The 26,443-nt window shown below is 39.8% G+C and overlaps 2 protein-coding genes across 8 annotated transcripts in view; one reads left to right on the forward strand and one right to left on the reverse strand.

Annotated features, from left to right (window-relative positions):
* Positions 1–2,816: 2,816 nt before the first annotated feature.
* On the reverse strand, positions 2,817–13,197 carry NUP43 (nucleoporin 43). The gene is made up of 8 exons (XM_077896517.1): positions 13,021–13,197; positions 12,386–12,508; positions 11,479–11,556; positions 9,929–10,109; positions 7,858–7,993; positions 6,945–7,096; positions 4,752–4,874; positions 2,817–4,041 (listed from the first exon to the last, which is right to left on the reverse strand). The coding sequence occupies exons 1-8, from the start codon at positions 13,138–13,140 to the stop codon at positions 3,812–3,814; spliced, it is 1,143 nt and encodes a 380-aa protein (XP_077752643.1). The 5' UTR covers positions 13,141–13,197; the 3' UTR covers positions 2,817–3,811.
* A 2,549-nt stretch (positions 13,198–15,746) lies between these two features.
* PCMT1 (protein-L-isoaspartate (D-aspartate) O-methyltransferase) overlaps positions 15,747–26,443 on the forward strand; it is a 45,910-nt gene continuing 35,213 nt past the window's right edge. For 2 of the 7 annotated variants that reach the window (XM_077896569.1, XM_077896614.1), the window contains exon 1: positions 15,756–16,007. In XM_077896569.1, the coding sequence (XP_077752695.1) occupies positions 15,779–16,007 (229 nt within the window). In that variant the 5' untranslated portion in view covers positions 15,756–15,778. Of the gene's footprint in view, positions 16,008–24,331; positions 24,440–26,443 lie in introns of all 7 variants that reach the window. The other 5 variants (XM_077896558.1, XM_077896572.1, XM_077896583.1 and 2 more) reach the window with 5 other exon arrangements.

Here is a 26,443-nt window from a genome sequence, read left to right on the forward strand (position 1 = left end):
TGGGGCAGAATGTCAATAAATAAATTAGGTCGGTTTATAAAGATCTCAAGAACTGTAGTCAAATACCGATGATTCATGTGTCACTGATAATTGGGAGGACTCGAGTGGGCCCAAGCACTTCAGTACATCTATCTCCTAAACAAAGGGGTGAGAGCGTAGATCATGCTGTGGAATTCTGAAGATGATCAGTTTCTGCTGACAACATCCAAAGGAGATTGTTAGTTCTTTCCTCTACAGAAATAAGATTTGTTTATGTAGAACAGGGATTGACCTATAGTAAGGATCAAAATCATCTGCATTAACTCAACACTAGGGGTAGTATAAAATACTACATGTGTGAAAAAGGCAAAGGATTTAAGTTGAACTAGTCAGCAGTCTAACTGAATAAATGTCAGAATAGTTAAAATAAGCTGAGACAGTGTGACAAAGGAATATTTTACCAAGAACCAGGATGGTAAGATTTCTTACATCAACTCTGAGGGAGAAAGACACCACCTGGGGAAGTATTCATTTTGGAGGTCACACTTTAATGACTGTCTTTGGGGAAGGGGAGTATTTTTTCAAGGGAAAACAAGATTGTAAGGTTAGTTCAGATTAGTTTACACTGATTCAGTGTTTACTATGGATCACTGTATTAAACACTGTTAACACTAAAAAATGGGCCCAGTTTGTGTGGTCCAGGAGAGACAAGCTGCTTAATACACAAGCACAGCACAGGCTCTACACAATGGGCTTTTGAAGCAGAGTACAATTTAGCCCAGATTGTGAGAGGCTAGGGAAGGCTTTCTGGAGAAAATGACACCTAAAAGGAGTTTGGAATTTAGTTATAGAAGGGCAAGAAACACTGGGAAGAAAACTTTATCCTTAGAAACCATTGAAGGGATTAAGCTATGATATGTAGTTCTAAGTATTTGAATATGTAATGGATTAAATTTTTTTGTGGCTCCCAAAGAAGACAACAAATGAAAGCAAATTTCAGTTCAGAATATGAAAATTAATTTAGTGAAACCTTATAGTAAAGCACCCCAACATAATGCAAATTTAGTAAACTGATTGGTGATTGGGTATCTCACAGTAGGTTCACATAATCATTTCATTAATCCACAATAACATGATTCTACTTTTTTATGGGATTGTTTTAGATTCCATTCATATACTAAAACCCTGCCATAATGCTTTATCAATAAGCGCTGTCCAAGTGAGGAAAAGCTGCATTGGAAAATGGGAAAGTTGATCACAGTATATTTTCAAGTATAGGTTGGATGATAATTTGTTGGGAATGCTGTAGACGTGATGGTTAAATTTGGATTAGAAATGCTCTCCAAGGTACCTTCCACCTCTGTGATCCTACAGCCCTCAAACTATTTGATAGTTTTGTGAATAAAAGCAGTGATACCAAACTGCATGGTAAATTTATAAATTAGGGTTTTATTTATACTACATAAAGCTTATGTTTCTTATTAAATCTGGCATAACTCATCAATTGATAAGAAATGTAACACTATTCTTTTTTTTTTTTTTAAGATTTTATTTATTTTTCATGAGAGACACACAGAGAGAGGAGAGACACAGGCAGAGGGAGAAGCAGGCTCCATGCAGGGAGCCTGATGTGGGGCTCGATCCCGAGTCTCCAGGATCACGCCCTGGGCCAAAAGCAGACGGCCAACTGCTGAGCCACCCAGGGATCCCCGAAATTTAACACTATTCAAATGTATTTAGGTTTACTCATGGTTACAAATACTATTAAAGCAAAGCAAAGCTTCAAACCCGAAACTTGTTTGCAGCCCAAGTTAGTATTCTAAGCCTACACATCTGGCTCCCTCCCTCTACCAATTATTTACTATAACAATCTAGGAAAGTTGTATGTATTGCCGCTGGAAACTGAGAAGGGTGGTAACAACATATATGAATCCTTCAAGCTTTGCAGCAGATGAAAGAGGCACAACAAGCTTGCCACTCACTGTACTTGAAAAATGTGCTACCTAGGAGCTAGTCTTCCAGGAGTGAGATCAACTCATAGCCCACTCAGAGCCTGCTGAATGGAATGGGAGGATGCCTGGAAGGTAAAGAAATGGACACGGAAGCTTAGGCTGCAGCAAGACATTCATATGAAGGGAAATTAGTCAAAGGAAAATTAATAGCTATGTTTTTATTATGGAAATCATGTGATTACTGCTGGGGAATGTATATACATAAATATAACATGATATATTTCATTTTAATAAATCATATATGTTGATGGACAGAAAAAGGAATGAAAAGGCTATGGTCTCTGAGATTATAAGTACTTAAAATTTTTGACTTTTTTCTGTAATGAATTACTTTTGTAATAACAGAAAGTCTTAAAAATTAGTCTCAGCAATAAAACCATAAACAGATTAAAAATTCCTATGGCAACATTTTCTTTCCATCTCTGACTCTTTGGAATTCAAGTTACCAACTTTATTAAATATTTTTGAGTCGGGCAGCCCAGGTGGCTCAGCAGTTTAGCGCCACTTTCAGCCCAGGGCCTGATACTGGAGACTTGGGATCGAGTCCCACCGTCAGGCTGCCTGCATGGGGCCTGCTTCTCCCCCTGCCTATGTCTCTCTCTCTCTCTCATATGAATAAATAAAATCTTAAAAATAAATAAATAAATATTTTTCAGTCAAATATATATAAGAAAAACAGAGTGCATATATGTATTCTATTTAAAATGTTGACAAAAAACCCCAAACCAAACCTCCCTGAGGTAAGATGTCATAAAAAAATCGAAAGGGTTTATTAGGACAGAAAAATGAAACCTTACCATAATTATTATCAATGGAGTCATAAAGTAAATGAATGCACACTTTAATAGCAGAATAGCAGTGATCTGTCATTAAGGTCTTCACATTCAGTAACATATTTAACTTTGGAAAGACAATGGCACAAAACTGTCTTTAAGCACTACATATTAACCTGAAACTAATGTAACATTGTGTCAATTATACTCAAAAACCCTAACTCAAATGTTAGGTTATCATTAACATTGTAGATAAGGACAAAGACAGCAAAATTCTTTACTCTTACAACATCACCATACTAGTCTCATTTATGTTATGTATCAAATTGTAGTTTGGAAGCCAGCTTACTTATTAATACCAAATTCCATTTTATTGCACAATGTCCAGTTCAGCAATTTTGAATTATGTTGTGAAATGAAATAAAAGCAAAAACCCTTAGGAAAAATGTAGTTGGGTCTAAGCAGTTGACAGAATTTTGTTCAAATCTACTCTAATAGAGGAACCTGTCCAAACACTTTCCTTTAAAAAACACCTTTAAAAAAAATGTGAACACTACAAAACGTGTCATTTTTCTTGAACTCAATTCTTTATGAAGTTTCCTTAAACTTATTAAGGAAATAAAGTGTGGAAAGATTAAAGAAAATATCTGTAATAAAAAGGATAAACATTAACATTGGCTAGTGCCAATAGGGGTGGGTGGGTAAGATCCCCCATACTGTTATAAAACAGAGAGAAAGTCCCACAACATCAAAAATGAAAAGCAGGTTCCGTGAGAAAAACCTGTTTGAAGATGGTGTATACATCAGCAAAAAGATCCCTCTGATATTCTTCCACAGATTCCAGTTCTCTTGACAGGAGTCCTCTATCTGACTCTGCAACTATGAAGAGAACATTCAACTGACAAAAGCCAAAACAGAGCATCGACATTAACAATAGTTTACTGAAGCTTCCTCCGCAAATTTCGCATTTCCCAAAAACTTGCATAGAAGTTGTAATTCGAAAGGCTAACAATATGCTTTACCTGAAATCTTGTGATTATAGTATTTTCATGAAAAAAGTTGTCTAGTAACATAAATGGCTTCAGAATCAGTTCCACAAACAAGACAAGAACCTAAAACATCCAAACTGTTCACAGACAAAGTCCTGCTGGGAAGCAAGCTTGTGATTTCGATACGGTCTTTTGCAGGATCAGTGCTGAGCCAGGAGCTTATAAGAGACTGGTGAACATTAGCCTGGTTACTAATGCTGTGAGACAAAAAAGTACTATTTCTTCCTCCTGTGAGAAAAAAAGAGAAGGGGAAAACATCTTAAAGACTACTTTTATGTTTGTAAACATCTAAAATTCTATTGATATTTTTAAAAGGCTAGGATTGAAACTTAATTCTCAGAATAACAGGGTGATGATTCCATTATCACACATCACCATTTTTTTTTTAAAGATTTTATTTATTTACTCATGAGAGACACAAAGGGAAAGGGAGAGACATAGGCAGAGGGAGAAGCAGGCTTCTTGTAGGGAGCCTGATGTGGGACCCGATCCCAAGACCCTGGGATCATGACCTGAGCCAAAAGCAGACGTTCAACCACTGAGCCACTCAGGTGCCCCCACACATCACCATTTTTGACCAAATGCTTATTCAGTTAAATACTCAAATTTCCATGGGATCCTATGGATATCAAATTTGAAGTCTTAAAGCAAAGTATGAGATTTTGACCATCTTTCTGGTGATTCTTTAATGGAAAGTCTCAGAAAGGTAGCATGAAGTTAGCTGTGCAAAGTTAGCCAGCTTATGGCATTTGTAGTCATCTGCAGTATAGCAGTAAGCAGCTGACAGATTTCAAACCCTACAATACTAGAATTTACCCTAAGGTGGGAGAATGGAAACATTCTATCATTCTTTAATGTTAAAAAATCTGAGAATTTCTAATGTGGTATTTAAAACTAAAACAAAATTATACACAAGAATCTTCATTAAATCCTTTTACCTTGGTTAAACAGTGATGATTTTTCAGGTACATCTGTGGAGGCATCCCAATGCCAGAGGGATCCATCCTCAGAACAAGTAAATAGATGATCTGGGTTGGATGGGTGAAAGTGAACTTCCCACACTAAAAGATAAGAACCAAGATGCCAATTCATTTTTTTTTTTCCTCAAGAGGCTAATTCTTGTGCAGATTAGTTGAACAAACTTTAAAACCCTGTCTTCAGGGATCATCTTCAGTAGCTTTCATCTTACTTTCAAACTCCATGTCTGATAAAAACCAAAGGCTTCAGAATTAAAGACAAGAAGATGTAATTTAATTCTCTAAATCGCTATAACACATAGATTGGATAAAGAAGTCAAGTAAATCTACTTGTGTATTAGGCCAGCAAGTCAATGAAAATAAATGCTAACAATTTGACCTATTATATTTTTTTTAATGGAAAAGTATGAGAATGGGAGAATTCCTAAAATATTTTTTTCACTTGGTAAGTTTCCTTATTTTCAATTCCTGTGTCATTAACATCTGAAGATTATGTTACTGGAAAAAGAGAGGAAAAAAAACATAAAAGTAACATACAAATGAATTTCTAAGCAGCAGTTCAATTTTGCTTCCTGCCAAGTTTCTGGATACTTCTGGTATATATTACAAAAAGAGCAACTAGCTCCTAGTCAACTAAAACCTAAATGCTCCCAGAACCTGGACTCAGTTTCAGATGGAGGGCTTTTAAGAATCCAATCTGGGACTGAGGATCCTTCAAGTTCTAAACTTTAAGGGAACTTTGTGTTTGTCAAGACAAATGGGAGCCAATGACTGGCCAGGACACCTTAGGAGGTTCTCTGCAGCACACAAGTAAGCACACAGGTAGTCTGTGAACAAGGATTCTCTGATTCTGCATTAGAACCTTAAAGAGGCAGCATAGAATGTGCCCAGGACATAGCATAGAAAGTAACAGAAGGCACATGCTTGCAAGTGGGCAATTTATTCTGACAGTTACCACAATTAAGCATCATACCACAAAACGTTAAAAGGTCACCTTCCTCAGGAAGAGAACTTTTGGGCAAATCCCTATATAAAATATATTCATGCCGTTTCATTTTTAAAAAGTGAAAGAGAATAGCCTGTAGAGCCGTAAGCAGACTATATAAACCAAGATTCTTAATTTATTTTCAAAGTAGAAAACAAACCTCCATACTAAAACATCTTATTTCATTTCTAGCTAAGTGTCAGAATGAATCAAAACAATAAAATACAATCTGTTACATTTGTATTGCTTAGCAATACAGGCTGGCAGTTAAGAAGGGGCTGGAAGAAGAGATCTGAAAGTTTGTAATACTACTGTCACTACCAACATCTACTATCACTACCAAGAGGACATATTCTATTTCTTTTTATTCCTTTTTTCCCCTTGGGTTGGTTATAACTAGAAGAGGCAAAAAAATTTCTATCATTTTATTTGCTTCTTAAATATAATCTTAAAAATAATCTATCTTTCCAAGGTGATAATGTGAAACTTAAACTAAGAAATTAAAATGCTGGTATGCTTCTGCTTTTGTACTTTTATTCAAGCAGGGCTTAATATAAACTTCTCTTAAGTCAGAATTTAAAATTGTAATTCAGTCATGATATCAACAATAGTGGTAAAATGAAAAATATGTCTAGTCAAAAAAATCCCCACCAAAATCAAAAGATGAAAAAAGGGACAAGATCCTATATATACTGTTGTTTAAAAAAAAAAGAGTACAATAATAAATTGAGGAACACATAGATTGGCAAATATTAACAATGATAGCCTGCATTTAAGTGGGAAAAGGGCATCCTCTTATATGGAGTATGGCAATATAAACTTATGTATAATATTTTTATGTATTTTTATGTATAAAGTTTGATAACATGTATCAGAGCTTTAAAACTATACAAATATTTTAGCTTACGAATTCTACTTCAAAAAAATTATCCTAAGAAAAGCACATAAAGATGAACATGTAAGGATAATTAATCACTGTGGTTTTGGATAGAATAAAGAAACATACTGAATAAGTTGTCAAATAAAAAGGGATTAGTTATTATACATTTACATAATTCAGCCAAAACCTACAACATAAAATGATCCATATGTCTTATTACGGAAAGCTGGTTATAATACATCATATTACCACCCAACAAAAAAGACTTGTGTATCTCCACAGCACTTACTTTCAGCTTCATGAGCCTTCAGCAGAGACACAGGCATAGTACCCTGTCTAACATCCCAAATACTCAGCATTCCATCCTGGCCACCAGTAGCTACAACATGCTGCTGGTTGGGATGTCTATCAACACAGTGGAGGGGCACTCGGTCACCAGTCCTTTTATAGGAGATATAATGACATCAAACATGTTGTGAAATATGATTTATCTTTGCATAATCCGTGAAACATATTTCACTCTAGCAACTAACTAACTTTGTGGCTGGAGCTATTGGCTGAACTTAAATCATGTCAAAAAATTGGGTGCATTAAATATATTTCTAAATATTAGAATTTTTGCAATGGAATTAAAGCCAAAATTATTCTCTCTTCAATTTGGAGACATAAGGAACATGATAATCTGATGGTAAGATGTGCAAACATATTTCCATTTCTTGGCATTTAAAAAACTTTATGTACAACTAAACAGCATATTCTTTATTTCTTATTTGACTTAATATTTTGCCTATATAATTACTTTTGCACTTTGACAAATTCTATATTCTTTTTTTTCTATATTCTTATTAGAGAAAATTGCACACATAAAATTTTTTGCTCAGGAAAAATATCTTGGATTTTATTTTTATCCCAATCACATCAGGAGTGCATTGTATCAGTAGAATCATTTGCTGAGCAAAATTAAATTCCCCATTAAATAATATAACTTTCAAGAGATACAGGCTCTGAATCAATATGACAAATATTTTAGTAAATATGCAGCAGAGCAGTACCAAGCTCATCAAATTATACTTGCTTTACCAAATTTAATCAGGGATCATTCTCTTCAAATGCAATTAAAATACAATATGGTTTAAAGTCAGTTGTTATAAACAATTGAACAAATTAATTGTTCACTACTAAAATTACAAATGAAAACTTACAGTGATAATATCTGAGAAGGCTCATTTCCTTGTTTTCTGAAATCCCATATTTTTAACTGCCCAATTGAATTTACTGTAAGAATCTCAGGAGTTCGAAGGAAGGTTACAGCATGGAGTGTACTGCTATCTGCATTGTCTACAAATTAAGAAAACAGTAGTGTGTGTTAATGAGTCCTATTTTCCCATTAAATTCCTTTTTAAAAAAAAGATTTTATTTATTTATTCATGAGAGAGACATAAGCAGAGGGAGAAGCAGGCTCCCTATGGGGAGCCGGATGTGGGACTGGATCCCAGGCCCCTGAGCTCAGGACCTGAGCCAAAGGCAGACACACTTAACCACAGAGCCACCCAGACGCCCCTCCACAAAATTCTTAATTTGCATTCCTTCTATTGATTGAAATATTACAAGTGAACTTTTAAATAAGTCAGTTTAATTTCTATAGAAAAATGCACAGGAATATATCTGTTAAAATGGACTCTCCTTTGATAGAAAAATTATCTGTCTTACAGAACAGCTGTTTTCCAAACAGAGGGCTGAGTTTTCACATATTTCTCTATTTCCACTTACGACTATTACCCTCCAATGCTGAGACAGCTATTTAAGTTCCTCTATTTCCAGTTTTTTATCTCCCGCTAGTGCTTAACCCAGAACCTCCCAACCTCAGTGCTTCCTATATAGCTTATTCGGAACTTGTATCATTTGGCTGACTTATCTCAAATCTATTCATCATTAGGGGCACCTGGCTGGCTCAGCTGATAGGGCATGCAACTCTTGATCTTAGGGTTCTAAGTTCAAGCCCCATGTTGGGTGTAGAGATTATTTAAAAATAAAATCTTAAGGGGCGCCTGGGTGGCTCAGTTGGTTAAGTGTCTGCTTTCGGCTCAGGTCATGCATGATCCCAGGGCCTTGGGATCGAGCCCCATGTTGGGCTCCTTGATCAGTGGGGAGCCTCCTTCTCCTCCCTCTGCCTCTTCCCCTTCTGGTGCTTGTGCTCACTGTCTCCTCTCAGATAAATGAAAATGGAATCTTTAAAAAAATAAAATCTTAGAAAAAAAATCTCTTCATCTTTAGCCTCATTAACTCTCTTCTCCATGAAGTCCTTCTGGACTGGTATACTGGTCCTTTAAAGATTTTATTTATTCATGAGAGACACACAGGCAGAGACATAGGCAGAGGGAGAAGCAGGCTCCTCCCAAGGAGCCCAATGTGGGAATCGATCCCATGACTGGGATCACGTCCTGAGCCAAAGGCAGATGCTCAACCACTGAGCCACTCAGGCATCCCTACCTAGAGGGTTTAAGCTTAATATCACATAATTTAGCACCTACTTCTTGCCTTTTGTTTTGTGACACTGCTCTAAACTCCAGGCAATGGTCCTTAATCGTTAAATAAGTGTTCTTCAGAATTAAAAAGAATAACAAACAACACAAAAAATGGATCCATGGGCTCAATCCACAGAGGTTTGATTCAGGAGGTCTAGGGTGGTGGATCGTTAAAACTATTGTCAGGCAAGTCTGACAATGTGAAGCATAGTTAAGAACTACTAGACTAGAATAATCCTTCCAAAACATCACAGGGAGTATATCATCCCCCTGCCTCAAGTTTCAATGGCTCCTTAGTTGCCCACCTGACAAAATGTAACCTCTGTGGTTGTGCACTGGACTCTTCAAAACCTGGCCCCAATTTAATTTTCTTGCTTATCTGTCCCCTCTCCTATGTAAATATCTAAAACTATACTTCTTGTCATTCTCTGAATGGACTTATCCTGCCTCCATTTTATTCCTTTTGTTTGGTGTGCCATCTTTTAGATTTGTGGTCCAGAACCTAGTTTAAATTAATTGCCTCTTGCTCCTCAATTCTTCCATTATCCTCTCCAGTAAAAAAAAAAAAAAAAAGATCAAACAGCTTTTCTTTTGTCGTCACTCATTCCTACATGTCTTATCAACATTTGTCTTGTAAAGGGCTCCTACTTTGTATATTTTCACATCCTTCAAACATTTAGCATTACGTTTGCTTAACACCTGGTAGGTGCTCAATTATGTGATAACAAAAGAAATATATTTTGCTTACCTATGGTTCTCACAGCCTCCTTGTGATCAGCTCTAAAGAGATTTATTCGACCATCTTCTCCAACTGTGACAATTTCTGGGCTGTTGCACACAACACCTGTGCATGGTGCACTGCTATAGGAAGGACTTCCCGGGCCTGTGTGGTAGTGAGCTGCTGTCCACTGCTGGCTGACTGACAGAGTCTAGGTTTCCAGAATGACGATATGATTAAACAAAGCGAAGCCCTAAAAACTAGCACTTTTCCCTGAATAAAGAGTATTTTAAAATCCTGGCCCACACCCTTCTAGAAAAAGAGTAACTCTCTCCTTTTTCCTTTGTATTTCTGGGCACTAAAGCCTAGAAACTACTTCCATCAAAGTTCTGTATACACTGGATTCGATGAAAAAAGAAATCCTATTAATATCTCAAACTTTAAAAATATTTTATTTAAATTCAATTTGCCAACATATAACATCCAGTGCTCACCCCCTCAAGTGCCCTCCTTAGTGCCCGTCACCTAGTTACCCTATCTCCTCACCCACCTTCCCTTCTGCAACCCTTTGTTTCCCAGAGTTAGAATAATATCTCAAACTTATCTCAAAGAAATGATTGAGGTATCAGATAGTTGTATGTTCAAAAGCTACTCTAAATGCTTAAGGGAATTAGCCTACAACTAAGAAATAAATCTTTTTTTTTTAATTTTATTTATTTGATACACAGAGAGAGTAAGCACAAACAGGGGGAGTGGCAGACAGAGGGAGAGGGAGAAGCAGGCTCCCCGCTGGGCAGGGAGCCTAAGCCCCATGTGGGGCTCCATCACAGGACCCTGGGTTCATAACTTGGGCCAAAGACAGATGGTTAATTGACTGAACCACCCAGACACCCCAAATCTCCAGTGTTTTCTAAGTGAAACCATTAAAAAAAAAAAATACTTAAGAGGATTTAGGTCTTACATTTACTAGGCATGCCTATTAGGAAGATGACCTTTATGAATCCAAAAATCTATATAAGCACTCTTTTCCAGCAACTTAAAAGTGTGACTACAAATGGGGCTACTTTAAAGGACTGCCTTACCATTGTGCTCTGAAGGTCAGTACTTGGGTTTTTATTTTTTATTTTTTTTAGTACTTGAGTTTTTAATACAAAAGAAAGGCATTAGAAAAAATGTCAAGTCTTCATATTATGCATCCTCTCTTCTAAGTAAAAACAAAGTTCTATTCAAATAAGCAAAAAAACAGCTGTCCCTGTTTCCTCTCATGATACACAAGCTAGAAGGTGCTCTTTCTTTGAAAGATCAAAACAAGAACTTAGAAGAGAAAATTACAAGAAAATTACTTGCCAGAAAACTATATTGATAGCTCTGGACTAAAAGAATTTAAGAGATATCTAATTTCAATGAAAGCTCACATAAACCCAGTTGAGAATTAATCTACTAAAGGATAGGTAATATGATGCCTCCTCCCTCCATATTTTGAGAGTATGAAACTTATCTGTGTCGTTATTATGTACAGTCCGGTTTAGGCCCTCCTAAAAATAAAATATAAATTCAGTTTTCAAGCAAAAATTCTTTACCTGGTTATTCGGATGGTGAAGGAAAACTGTTACACATCCTGTTGATGACGCAGCTACAATCCTTTCCTGGTCAAAAAACTGAATAGAAAATTCTTGCTTGTTATAGATTCAGAAATATCTATAGAGAGGAAGCCCATTTGTTTAACTCAATTAGTAGTATGACAATTTTAAAATGCAAAGAGCCTATAAGTGCTAAGCAAATAAAATGTGATGATGGATCTGAATATTCAAAACCACTACACAAATAAGAGAATTGTCATGAAGAATAAATAATTTTCCCCCCTAAACTCCTTCACCTAGAACTGATTTAATCTGGATTACTACCATAGAGGTTTAGAAAATAATCATTCTCAGGGTTATGCAGCTTTCTATAGAAGAAACTACAGGGACTCTGAAGTCCTACAGACCAGGATTTGAAAACTTAATACCATTCCCCTCACTTTACTGGCTTTGAGACATTGGCCAAGTTAAGTTCTCTAGGCCTTTGGCAAATCTTTAAAATGGTGGAGCTAATCCCCACTTGGAAGGTTGTTATAAGAATTCAAAAAGCAAAATCATGGTAAGTGCCTTGCACAGTATTTGTCCCATAGTGACATAAAACACCTGATTCACAAGCACGTGATGAAAATTATGTTTCCTAAAGCTCCCCAAATGGTGTCTGCCCCACAGTAGATAGCCAACTAATTAAACAAACAAACCAATCAGAATTTTAAAAACTGTGATTAAATGCCCCTCTCCAGTTCTGATTCTGCCATTAAGTTTCTGCTACATAATGTTATAATCATAACCTTAGAGAACTGTTTCCTGTAAACCGGGATGAGATTAGACGCTTTAAGGTCCTTTGCACCCCTAGATATACTACCCTCAGTTTTTTAAAAGTTAGCTCTTGCATGTTACACAGACTTACTTGTAAATCCATTACATCACCATGATGTCTGATATCACACAGTAACTGATGGTCTCCTTCAAACCCTCCATCGGAATCCAAGTTCCCAAAATCTCCAATAGACCACAGTGAAACATAATTTTCCTGCAAGGCAGAAAAGTTTTCTCTTGACATGAACTATACATCAAACTCTCGAACATTAAGATCCTGTATTGCCTTCAAGCAACCTTGCTTTAAAAGCATCTCAGATAACTGGAAAGTGGCAATTTTTTTTTAAAGATTTATTTATTTATTCATGAGAGACACACACAGAGAGAGGCAGAGACATAGGCAGAGGGAGAAGCAGGCTCCATGCAGGGAGCCCCATGTGGGACTCGATCCAGGATCCCGGGATCATGCCCTGAGCCGAAGGCAGACGCTCAACTGCTGAGCCACCCACGCGTCCCTGGAAGGTGGTAACTTAAAACACAACGGGACTCGAGGCTCAGGCACATCAACGACGGCCTCCGAGGTACGGGACGACCGAACCTGACACGGGGGACCTCGGGGGACGGAGACAGCGAGAAGCGAAGAGGCGCGCGGCGCGCTGACCGCCAGCGGCGCGGTTCCAGAATTAAGGGAGGGAGCAGGAGCTGCCCATCCGGCAGCGGAGGTACCTCATTGTCCCAAGAGCCCGCAGCGAAGGTATCCGCGGTCTGCAGGCTCCCGGCGGGTACCGGTCGCCAGCGGGTTTTGCTGATTTTCTGAGACACAAACTTTGCGTAAATATCCTCCATGGCAGAAGCAACCGGGCGGGGAGGCAGCAGCAGAGCGCGCGCCTCTGAGTCCCGCCCCTTCCCGCGGAGTCCTGATTGGGCAGGACGTTACCGGACGGACGGTGGCTGCGGAGAGCCAATTCTCGTCCTTCCGCAGTTCGGGTACCATCAACCCCCGAGCCGGAGGAGGTTAGGGAGCCCTTGCTGCCTGCGGTGGCTCTGAACAGTCTGCAAAGTCAGTATAGGAACACCGAAACGGTGCATTTGTGCAATAATTGTACAATATAAAAGAAACTTAAGAGCAAACTCAAAATCAATGCAAGAGAAACTTACACCTGAGCATTCAGTTTTGCACCACAGCCCCCATAGAAAATATTGAAAATCCAAAAAAAAAAAAAAAAAAAAAGAAAATATTGAAAATCCTTAAATTCTCATGGAAGTACGTTCATTATTGTACAAACTTATTCTAAAATTCTCCCTCTTTGTCTCTTAAATACTTTGCTTCAAAGTTGTTAATACACACTGTTGTAGCCTGGAGTTGGAATCCTAAAAGCTACAATTCTAGTTTTGACATCTGCTGTCTAGCTGTGCAACTTTCCTTAATTCATTTATGTATATAATTAATGAGTTTGATATGTAAACATCGACAGCCTAAGAATCATGCTCTAGGTTCCTTCTTCGGTGCTTTGACTTACCTATAATAATCCTCTTACTCCTCTCTACTTCTTAGAATCCTGGCCATCCTTCAAAGACCAGTTCCTTCCTCTACCTTTTCCTGATTTCTGCAGTGCATGAATATCTAAATAAACATAGCACTTGATATCTAGACCACAATGGTACTTATATTTTGCCCTGTGTTGCTTGTTTTCTTTTAATGCAGATCGCCCCAATTTATTTATTTATTTTTAATGATTTTACTTATTTATTCATGAAAGATACAGAGAGAGAGAGAGAGAGGCAGAGACAGAGGCAGAAGGAGAAGCAGGCTCCACGCAGGGAGCCCGATGTGGGACTCAATCCTGGGTCTCCAGGGTCATGCCCTGGGCGGAAGGCAGATGCTCAACTGCAGAGCCACCCAGGCGTCCCAGATCTCCCCAATTTAAATGTATACAAAATATATCATTTATTTATTTTTTTTCATTGATTTTTTTAAGTGTCCTTTCTACTACATTCATAGCTGTGTGTTGGTTGCTTCTTTAAATGGAGCCATGATATCTTCTTCTTAACTGATCTCGGTAGTCCTCTTTCACAGCCACAGCTTACTGCAGCACCCCATGTAGATGCAATTTGTGTAGGGCAACTCTAAAGAGACTTATTAGGCTCTTGTTGAGAATAGACGATTTTATTCTTTTAACTAGGAAACATTGAGAAACGGATGAGAGATGAGATAGAAAACCAATAGAGTCCCAAACTGACAATTTTATTTCTAATATTAAAGAACACTGAGGTGCTTCCTTATTGCAGCAGGCAGTGTGTCAGTCTCTTAAAGAATAGTGCTTTGAGTGTGGTTTCATTTATGTCACACACACAAAAAAAACAGGAAATGTACAAGTATGTCTCGGAATGGTAGTTGGCTGCGTTACACTTGACAAAATCCGGTGAGAACTGGAATTTGAAAATCGCTGCTCACGAGGTAGTGCAGAGAGGTCTTGACGTTGCTTTGTTTCCTTTCTTAACAGTTTATTGGAGTAAATGATGACTGGATTCTGTCAGAGCTCTGATTAGGAGTCAGCAAGTTGGAGGCGACGGGCAATGTTCCCCGTCAGCTTCTCACTCATTGTCTTGCAGGGCTGATAGCGATAAAGCTGGTGTCCAGTCTAACGGTGGCATTTGTGGGGATTAATTAGCTGAAAATGCACACTCGCGTCCGGAGAATAACGCATTCTCCATTAGATACCGTGTTAATTTTAGCCGAAAGCATTCCCACGCTGCACCCCCACGGTGCCCTCCCTTGCCGTGGTGCCCTCCCACTCTCCGAAGCTGCGCTGGAGACTTGCAACAAACCCGGGTCCCCAGCTCTCTGCTATAACCAAATACCGACGGACTTGGCACAGCGCAGAGGCTCGCGTGCTCGGGAGGGAAAGGGCTTTTGCCCTCTGGCTCTAAGATTATTCGGGCTCCGCCGTACGCAGCTCTGACTCTCACCGACCTAAACGTTAGACAAGTGGGTTGGGAGAGGCGGCACGAAGGAAGCCCAGCGTCCAACAACCCGCACAGCTATAGGAGCAGACCCGCGGCTCGCGGCAGCTGACTCAGCTGCGACGACGGAGCTAGCCGCAGCGGCGTAACCAGATCCGGCAGACGCGGCGGCACGCACCGGTCCCGCCGCCGCGCCACCGCGCCATAGCGCCACCGCGCCGGGCGACCGAGGCCGCAGCCAGGCACGCGACCGACCGCGCTCGGGCCCACGCCGTCCGGCCGCAGGCGAGCTCAGCAAGTTGGCGGCGCGCAGCCCGAGGCCTCAGAGGGGTGGCACGCGGCGGCGGCGGCGGCGGCGGCGGCGGCGCTGACTCAGCCCGGGCTCCCATCCCAGCCCGTCCGCAGCAGCCGCAGCAGCCACCCGGGCAGTCGGCGGGGCACGAGGCCACCCCTGCCTGCGGCCCCACCCCGCCGCACCCGAGGCCGCGCAGCGTCACAGAGCGCATGCGTGCCGCGGGGGATGCCGGGAGCGCGCAGTGGCGGCACCGGCGGCGACAGCAGTCACAGCGGAGACTCCGGCGGGGACGCGAGCGGGGCGGTGACCGTGTGGGAGGTGGTCTCACTCTTGGGGAAGCTGCTGGGCACCGTCGCCGCGCTGAAGGTGGTTCTGTACCTGCTCCGGGTGTGCTTAGCGATGGCCTGGAAATCCGGCGGCGCCAGCCACTCGGAGCTAATCCACAATCTCCGCAGTAAGTGCCACCCCCGCCCAGTGTGGGGCAACTGGGCCAGGCTAGGCCCGGACTGGGTCCCCCTGGGCCGTCCGCAACGCTCTGCCTACGCCCCCAGCGGTGCGGGCTGGAGGGTACGGCGCAGGCTGGCGCCAGCAGTATCGAACGGCATGCGCTTGCGATTGCCTCCCCCGGGACCTGTCACTCATCGGCGACGTGGACGGGAAGGGCAGGGAAGGAGCCACCGGCAGCTCTTGGTGGGGCAGGGGCAGGCGTCGCCCCACGGGCCTGGGGGAAGGGCTGCGGCGCAGGTGGTGGGGCTGTCACTCGAGTCCGCCGCCTGCTCGGTCGGGTCTGGCGGGCGAGGGGCGTGCCCTGGGGGGGGGGGGGATGTTGGCCTGACCCGGAGGCTGGGCCGGATCCGAGGCGACCGCACCCTCGACCCCCGCGTCTTTCTCGCCTTCCTCCTCTCTAATAATCGGCCACGCTGCTAGCATTCTCTCCTTCCTATACCGCCTCCCCCGCCCTCCGTTTTTTCCTCTGGAGGGAGATGCCACCGTCTGATACAGGCGAGGGGAGGGAGGGAAAGATGAGAGTATTGTCATTGCGGATGCTGGGAGAAATTTCTGGGGCAGCTGTCCAGTGGAAATGTTCGCGGGGGACGGAGGAAGAAAGAATCAGAAACGCTCTTCCCGAGAGACTTGTATTTTGAGAGCTTTTAGAGATCCTGGGATCCAACCAACGATTGTGTGCGTGTGTGGAATGTTCTAGCTTTATTTCAAGGCAGTTTCTTTGTATCATTCTCTTTAGTTATTGTATTCCTTCCTTTTGCGATAATTTTAGGGTGGGATGAGTGCTGTGTTACTCTCTGTTTTTAGATCGAGATGCAGTGTTGCTGTCTGGTTGGGAGACCAGAAGGACCGCACTCCCTTAACTCCCTTAACTCTAGTCAGAATTCATAGCACTCTGTTTGCCACCGACTTTGCGAATAATCGTACTCTGCCCACGTGGTATTTTTTAATTGTCGTATGTTCTTTAGCTTTTCTTGTGCTTGTCATGTTTCCTAAATCGATTTGTAACCTCCTCGAGGGCTAGGACTTTTTTTTTTTTTTTTGATCTTTGAACTCTCTCAATACTCATTCCTTTTTTCATAAATGCAATTAAATACACGTTATATGCTTGGATCTGTGCTAGGAATACCAAGGTAAGTGAGAGAAATGAATATCCTTGTCTGGCACATGATTAGTACTTAATAGTCATTTGACTTTTTTTTTTTTTTTGCAGTGTTTAAAAGTTTTGAAATTGTGTCCTTTGCATTTAGTAATGAAAAATGTTTAGATTTCAAAATTCTGTCAAGCATTGCCAGTGTTCACTTTATGGAAGGATATTTGAGTGGAAGTGGATATTTATACGCTGAGACAGTGTTTTTAAGTGTGATTTAGGTTCCCATGGATTACACATAAGCTCAGTATGTTGTAAATATTTTAATAACATTTCTTAAAATGATCTAGTGCCTGCTTTTTTCAGTGTACACGTCCAAAACATTCTATGCACAAATTATGATTAAGTAATTTTCCACTGGTAAATTATCACAGGAGATACTTGGCTATGGCAGAAATTTGTAATCATGCTCTTCATGACTCTTCTTTTGGGGCCAAACTTGTAAGTCAAAACTAGCTCTTTTCCCAGTGGTTTTATAATCATTTTATTGCATCATGCATTTATTGCATTTATAGAATTCCTAGCTGAAACGTTTAAGGATGTTTTTCTGTCAGAAAATTTAATAATAAGTATTTAACATACATGGATGTTAATACTGCAAATATTTAATCTTATACTGTATCCATGATTCATGATAGGAAATTAGAGTGCTCAAAATGTGTAGCCTCTTGTGACACTTGTGCAATGTTAGTTTACTTTCTGAATTCTAGCTAATAGACTTCGTTTCTATTTATTAGTTTATTATGAAAGTACTATTTTCTCATGTGAGAATTTCAACTGGCACAAAATTTGAAAATTTCTCCCTTTTCCTAGTTATTCTACTGTTGTGTGTTCCTCCTAACTTAAAGGCTTCTAGTTGAATCTTTAGAAAAAGATTAAAGTGTGATTATATTGTGGAATAACTATATTGTACCCTTAAAACTAATATAGTGCTAAACTGTTAACTATACTGGAATTAAAATAAAAGACTTAAAAAATGTGTTACGTTGATGTTGAACTGAAAAAGGATCTGCAGATCTGAAGAGGAAGCAAATTATAGTTGTACATAAAAAAAATAAAGTTCATGATTGCTTTAATTTTAATATTATGATCATATTGAAAATAACTACTGAGTTTTCGTTTTATAAGATGTCATAATAGAAATATGGTTGTGTATGATTTCATAGTTGATAAATCATTTACAGAATATTGTAGAATGTATATGGTATATCTCATAATATTTCATAGCTTATATTATGACAACCACTCTTTTTTTTTTTTTTAATTTATTTATGATAGTCACAGAGAGAGAGAGGCACAGAGACACAGGCAGAGGGAGAAGCAGGCTCCATGCACCGGGAGCCCGATGTGGGATTCGATCCCGGGTCTCCGGGATCACGCCAAAGGCAGGCGCCAAACCTCTGCGCCACCCAGGGATCCCTGACAACCACTCTTTTAAAAAAATATTTTATTGATTTATTTGAGAGAGATAGGGAGCGTGTGCACACAGGAGGGGGAAGGGGCAGAGGGAGAAGGAGAAACAGACTTACACAGAGCAGGGAGCCTAACACAGGGCTGGATCCCAGCACCCTGGGATCATGACCTGAGCCAAAGGTGGACGCATAACCAACTAAGCCACTCTGACAACCACTCTTAAGTAACTTAGAACAGTGGTATAAAACTTGAGCATACTTCAGAATCTCCTGGATCACCTGGAGAACTAGTTAAAATACAGATTGCTATGGCTCAAGAATTTGTATTTTTTAAAAATCGATTAATTCTTTTTAAGTAGGCTCCATGCCCAATGTGGAGTTTGAATTTATAATCCTGAAATTAAGAGTCACATGCTCCACCAACTGAGCCATCCAGGTGCTCCCAGGAATTTGTGTTTTTGTCAGGTTCCCAAGTAATACTGCTACTGGTCTGGGGACCATGCTTTGAGAATCACTAACACAGAGAATTGAAAATTATGAGATTAAACTCTGCTGCTGTTTTAGCCAAATTAGTTTTAAGCTTTATAATAAAGTCTTGGGGAAAAAGTGTCTATAACAGTTCTGCTCATTAGAACTCTCTGTAAAGTCTATATCTCCCCTGTTCAGTATGGTAGCCACTAGCTATTTGTGGCATTCAGCATTTGAAATGTGGTTAAGGGGATCCCTGGGTGGCGCAGCGGTTTGGCGCCTGCCTTTGGCCCAGGGCGCGATCCTGGAGACCCGGGATCGAATCCCACGTCGGGCTCCCGGTGCATGGAGCCTGCTTCTCCCTCTGCCTGTGTCTCTGCCTCTCTCTCTCTCTCTCTCTCTGTGACTATCATAAATGAAATTTAAAAAAAAAAAATAAAAAAAAATAAAAAAAAGAAATGTGGTTAAGACATCAGAGGAACTGGATTTTTTTTTTTTTTTACGATTTTATTTATTTATTCATGAGAGACACAGAAAGAGAGAGGCAGAGACACAGGCAGAGGGAGAAGCAGGCTCCATGCAGGAAGCCTGACATGGGACTCGATCCTGGGTCTCCAGGGTCACGCCCTGGGGTGAAGGCGGCTCTAAACCGCTGAGCCACCCGGGCTGCCCAGGAACTGAATTTTTATATTATTTAACTTAACTAGCCACCTGTGGCTAAGGGCTACCATATTGGACAGTGTAGGTCTATAGAAATGAAGAATATGCTTATTTTATAATTATGAGCTGATAATGTACTCTTAAATTAACTGAAAACAACTATGAGCCTGTTTAATCCAGGAAATGTGACAATTTAAGAAGTAATGCTTAAGTTAGAATTTATTTTATACTTTTATTGGGATAATATCAAGCCATGGTAAAAGTTTGGAAAAGATGGGGACAGGGGTGGATGATACTGAGAAAGGTGGTCTCCTAGAGCAGAGTGTCTAAATCTGAGCATTTGTAAAAGGTTAACTCTTAATTTGTTAGATTTTAAATGCTATACTGGCCATATAGAACAACTTATTTTTTTAACCTAGTTTTGTTTGTTAAAAAAATTCAATCCACTGCTCTAATATTTCAGTTTTTACTTTGCATTCTTGATTGTGTCATTTTGTATATACTATAATGTTTACAGGATTTGTCAGTCAACTGATATTTAGCTGTCTTCTATATGCCAAACACTAGAGTTACAGCACTGAACAAAACATATATTTTCTCTTGTAGATTGCTTCTAATGGGAACAGACGAGTTACAATACCTAGTATGTCACATGATAATGTGACAGAGCAGGGAAGGAGGATTGGGAGTGTTGGGTATGAGGTTTGCAGTTGTGGGAGGGAAGGCCTCAGTAAGGTGTCACTTGAGCAAAGAATTAGTTGAGGGGAAGAAATTCTAGCTAGGCAGATAGAGCCAGGGGACAGGCATTGCAAGCAGAGAAAATTGCATGTGCTAGATTTGGATTTCGGGTATTTGAGAAAGATTGGAGTCAAGGATATGACAGTAAGGTTTGGGCCTGGGCAATTGGAATGATTTGCCATTTTCTGAGTTGGAAATAGTGAGTGAGCAGCAGGGACTTTCAGGTGGTGGGGAGGAGGTGTGCAAGGAGGTGTGGGAGAGCAGGAGTTTATTTTTGGGGATGTTGTATTTGAGGTGCTTAGAAGACATTTCAGTGGAGACCTTGAGTAGGCATTTTTTTTTTTAAAGATTTTATTTATTTATCTATGAGAGACACAGAGGAGAGAGAGAGAGGCAGAGGGAGAAGCAGGCTTCATGCAGGGAGCCTAACATGGGACCCGAACCCAGGTCTCCAGGATCATGCCCCAGACCGAAGGCGGTGCTAAACTGCTGAGCCACGTGGGCTACCCTTGAGTAAGCATTTGGATAAGAATTATGATAATTTGTAATTTTTGTATCCTTATTTATTGCTGCAAATAAATTGGAATAATTTTCTTTTTCTATTTAGTGTCAGTTCTTAGCCACTAATAGCGTAACTTGTGGAAAAGACAATATTCCGTTAGTTTTATCATGTGTGTTCATGGGCCAAATAGAACCAGCTAAGAAAATCCTAAGGGGGATCCCTGGGTGGCCCAGCGGTTTGGCGCCCGCCTTTGGCCCAGGGCGTGATCCTGGAGACACGGGATCAAGTCCCACATCAGGCTCCCTGTGTGGAGCCTGCTTCTCCCTCTGCCTGTGTCTCTGCCTCTCTCTCTCTGTGTCTCTTAAGAATAAATAAATAAAACCTTAAAAAAAAAAAGAAAAAGAAAATCCTAAGAGATTGTTTTCAAAAATTGGGATTTGATTAAAATCCAGAAAATAGGGTAGCCCGGGTGGCTCAGCGGTTTAGTGCCGTCTTCGGCCCAGGGTGTGATCCTGCAGACCTGGGATCGAGTCCCATGTCGGGCTCCCTGCATGGAGCCTGCTTCTCCCTCTGCCTGTGTCTGTGCCTCTGTGTGTGTGTGTGTCTCATGAATAAATAGATGAAATCTTAAAAAAAAATCCAGAAAATACCTCCTCATTTTTATTTGTTTCAAGTCAATCTTACAGGTACATAAGTAAACTTAGATTGAATAAGATTTAATTTATATGATAAGGGGCTTTGATATCAGTGTGTCTACTTAAAACAATTAAAATTAAATGAAATTAAAAATTCAGTTTCTCAGTCATATAACCATATTTTTCAAGAGCTCAATAGCCACATGATGCTATAGGCTGCCTATTAGTGTAGATATAGGCCATTTCCATCATCTTAAGTACTATCGGACAGCACTAGATCTAGATGTATTATATTACATTCTATTTAATGTGGTCCACATTAAATATACTGTTTCACATATACTGTTCCACTGTTCCACATATTTTTATTAGTACTACATTTAGTTTTGGCCAACATGCTTTACAAGTAGCAGTGAAAAAAAACAAAAGATTATTAGGGGAGTGATCAAGATGATGAGAGTTGGCATTTTTATATGGTGATTTGATGCGATTGAGGTGGTTTGATTTAGCAATGAGAAAGCCTAAGAGAGCAAGTGTTTAAATATTTTAGGAAATTTGTGTAGTAGAGGGTCAAACCAGGACAAATGGAAGGCAAATTTTGGCTCATTATAAGGAAGTATTCACAAAGCTATCCTAACAAAGAGTTGTCTTTGAAAAATAATGTTTTCTGTCACTGGATGTGTTGAAGCAAAGAATGGTTGATCATTTCTCTATAAGGAATATCATAGAAGAGATCTGCCATCAGCTTTGATTGTGCACTAAACCTCTAAAGATCCTTCCAAATCCAAGATTCTGTGTTTTCAGTTGCATCATGGATTCTGTAAAATCAGCTGTAGAATGTGTGTGATTTAGGAGAGAGACACAGAAGTTAACATTTGGTTACCTGTATTTTAGAGTTTTGTATAACATTTTAGTTTGTCAAATGTGAGGAGTCCAGGGAACATCCTCCTTTAAGAGATACTGTCAAAATAAATAGTTAACTTGATGTATCTATTAGGAGTGATAGCAGTCCAGGGAAAGATGTGTTTTTCTTTCTTAATTATCTGACACAGAGTGCTACATTACTTTCAAGTGACTCAACAAATCTAGTAAGAAAAATGTATTTTTAAATAAACTCTAGTACTTAGATGATATGCTTTATCATAAGTTGCTGTATCATAAGTTGCCAGCCATCATGTGGAATTCTTCTTTGACTATAGTGTGAATTTAAACCTAATCTCTTTCAGACTTTATATACCAAAAGTATGTCAAGTTCTGCTTACATCTTATCGTTCCTAATCATTCTAGGTAGGAAATAAAAGGTGACCAGTTTGTTCATTTCTTATTGTTTTTCCTGGCATGTTGATAGTTGAGAAGGAATATAGAGTAGATGATTAACAACTGTTAAGTCACATAAAGTAGAATAATGTAACATAATCTTTTTTTATTGAGATGTAACTTTGTAGCAAGTTTAGAGACACTTGTTTGAAGTCCATGGCAGTGTTCCCTGCTTCATATCAACACAGGCTTTCTTCCTTTTCAATTCTGCCAGAGTTGCTTCCGTTCTTCTATTCTCCCAGACTAAAAATCTTGGAGTAGTCATTGATTCTTTCAGACTGTCACCATATTAACTCAGCATTTTTTTTAAGATTTTATTTATTTATTCAAGAGACAGAGAGAGAGAGGCATAGACATGGAGAGAGAAGCAGGCTCCTCGCAGGAAGCCGGATGGGGGACTCAGTCCCTGGACTCCGGGATCATGCCCTGGGCTGAAGACAGATGCTGAACCGCTGAGCCACCCAGGCATCCCTAACTCAGCAGTTCTTATGGATACCTTTCCTAGCCATCGCTTCTACTGTATTTTCTTTGGTACTCTTCCAGCCTGGATCCTTAGTCCACACTTGGAATGATACACCTCCAAGTGTCTGATAGGTTGTCACATTCTCAGTGTCCCTCCCCTCAGCTCTGTTCTACTCATTACGCAGAAAGTCACTTGCCTGCCCAGGCTTCCTGTTGCTTACTGTATTAAATGTAAACACCTCTTGCTTAGCTTTTAGGCCTCTTTAGGGTATTATACAGCCTATTCCCATGCTCCAACTCTAATCCTATTCTTCAGACTGATCTTGTTTTCCTCTTCAGATACTGTGTGCATTAGGGTACCTGTTCAGCTGCTATAACAAAGACCAAAATAACAATGGCTTAAACAAAATCAGTTTCTATCTCCTGTAACAACCCAAGTATAAGCAATTCAGAGCTAATAGTGTGGTTCCACAGTGTTGAGGACCTGGGTTCCATCTCTCTTGTGCTTCCTAAAGTCTTCCCCTCATCTGAAAGGTTGAAGATAGTTTACCTCCATCATTTCCATATTCTAGCCAGTGGGGAGAAGAATGGGAAAAGAGAAAAACCTCCATTCCTTTCTAAGGGGATGATCTGGAAATTGCATACAAATTTCTGTGTATGTTCCATTGACAAGAACTTTATTGTAAGACTACACATAACTACAGAGAGGCTAAGTAATGCACCCAGTTAAAATTCTACCACTGTGAAGGAAAAGGAGTCCCCTGCCACATCTTACATCGTGCTAATTGGAGGGGTCTGTGTGTGTGTGTATTGTGTATATATCTATATAAATCATACTGTTTGTGATTACAAGGTTAGGAGAATTAGGATTAATTTTTATTTTTTAAAAAACCATTCATTCATTCATTCATTCATCTGTTTTCTAAGTAGGCTCCACACCCAGCGTGGAACCCAACATGGGGCTTGAACTAACCACCCCAAGATCAAGACCTGAATGGAGATCAAGAGTTGGACACTTTAACCAACTGAGCCACCCAGGTGCCCCAAGATTAATTTTTAGTCAAGTAATATATGGACATGATTAAAAGATAAAATCATACAGAAAGGCCTCTATTGAAAAAAAATAATTGTTTGGCTCCATTCCTCTCCACCTCTAGACTCATTGCGTAGAGGGAACCACTTTTAACTATTTTTTTAATAAAGATTTTATTTATTTATTCTTGAGAGAGACAGAGAGGGGGGGAGAGAGGCAGAGACACTGGCAGAGGGAGAAGCAGGCTCCATGCAGGGAGCCTGATTAACTACATTTTTTGGTTCTTCTGGTGATTATCTTCATGTCTTTAAATCATGTGGTTAAATAGTCATTACTTGTTTTATCAGCTTTAGACATTTTCTGTTAACCTTCTGCCGAGATGGATTAGTATGTACACCCTGCACACCCACCCTTCCCCCATATGGTTATACTTTTTTGCTTCCTTTTTTGTGGTTACCTTAAGTAATATACTTTAACCTCAGTTTCTTGTTCCATAATTTATAAACTAACACTACCTCTGGTAACCCTTCTACTCTGAAAGAAAAGATACTAGGAGTTCTCCCTCTGATTTTCCAACTTATTGGTGGCTCTTTTACGTTGTCAAAGTTGATAATTTGCATTTTGTTCTGAGCAGTAAATAAGTTCAGATTTTATTGATTTTTTAAGTGCTGAAAATCAATAGTTATCGATGGTATGGCCATGTCAGCATTTGGCTGGGTTATGTAGTCAGCTGTAAGTTTATTCCCTGCTTTCTGTTTCTAATATCGTAGATCCCTCCACTATTGTAGAGGAATTGTCAGATATTTTTCCTTGTTTTTCCATTCAATCAGTTGCTTGAAATCGTGTCATAAATCATGATTCTTACAGCATTTTTTTTCTGCACCCTTCCCCATCCTTCCAGTTGAGAGAAACAGACACCTTTACATGGTTCTAATCTTTTCAAGTTTTTTATTATTTGGCTTATGGTTTGAATTCTATTGCATTTTCCTTTTTGAATCCTACTAACTTCTCCTTTGGATCAATTGCATATTTGGACCACCATTAGCCGTTATTATAATTATTTAATTTAATTAAGGCCCTTGATCAGTTGCATATTTGGACCACCATTAGCCGTTATTATAATTATTTAATTTAATTAAGGCCCTTGGTCCCTAGAGTGCAAGAAGATTGGGTGTGGGTGGTTCTAAAGCTGTTCACTATTTCAGAAAGACTAAGGATAATCATACACTTACTTGTAATTAGGCTATATATGAGAACTAAAACATTAAATTATTTTGCTGTTCAATAAAAATATTTCAGGGAGCTGGCAGTTGTATATGTCAAATTACCAAAAATGGCAAAATAAGGGCAGCCCCGGTGGCGCAGCGGTTTAGCGCCGCCTGCAGCCTGGGGTATGATCCTGGAGATCCAGGATCGAGTCCCACATCGGGCTCCTTGCATGGAGCCTGCTTCTCCCTCTGCCTGTGTCTCTGTCCCTCTCGCTCTCTCTGTGTCTCTCATGAGTAAATAAATAAAATCTTAAAAAAAAAAAACTTTAAAAAAATGGCAAAATAAGTTAACTTAGTAAATGTAGCTTATTTTAGGCATCTTTCAAAATGCAGAATTGGGGGCAAAAATAAAAAGCATCTTGTGTTGAAAATTTTGGAAACCACCCAGTAATGGCCTAATAGAGCTTGATTCTGAGCCTTGATGTGTACAGCTTATTAATAAATAGTGACATGCTTTTAAAAACCATTTAGGGAGCACCTGGGTGACTCAGTCAGTTAAGTGTCTGACTCTTGATTTCAGCTCAGGTCATGAACTCACGGTTGCTGGGCCTGGAGCCTGCTTAAGTTTCTCCCATTCTGTTGCACATTCTCTTTCTCTTAAAAAAAAAAAAAAAAAAAAACTAATTTGAAAAATTTGACAAGTACAGTTGTGTAACCAACACTAATGATATAGAACAGGGGTCAGCAAACTACAGCCTTTAAGCCAATCTGTTCTTTTGTCTGTATTTATTGATAAAGGTA

The sequence above is a fragment of the Canis aureus genome, chromosome 1, assembly GCF_053574225.1.
Source record: "Canis aureus isolate CA01 chromosome 1, VMU_Caureus_v.1.0, whole genome shotgun sequence".
NCBI lineage: Eukaryota > Metazoa > Chordata > Mammalia > Carnivora > Canidae > Canis > Canis aureus.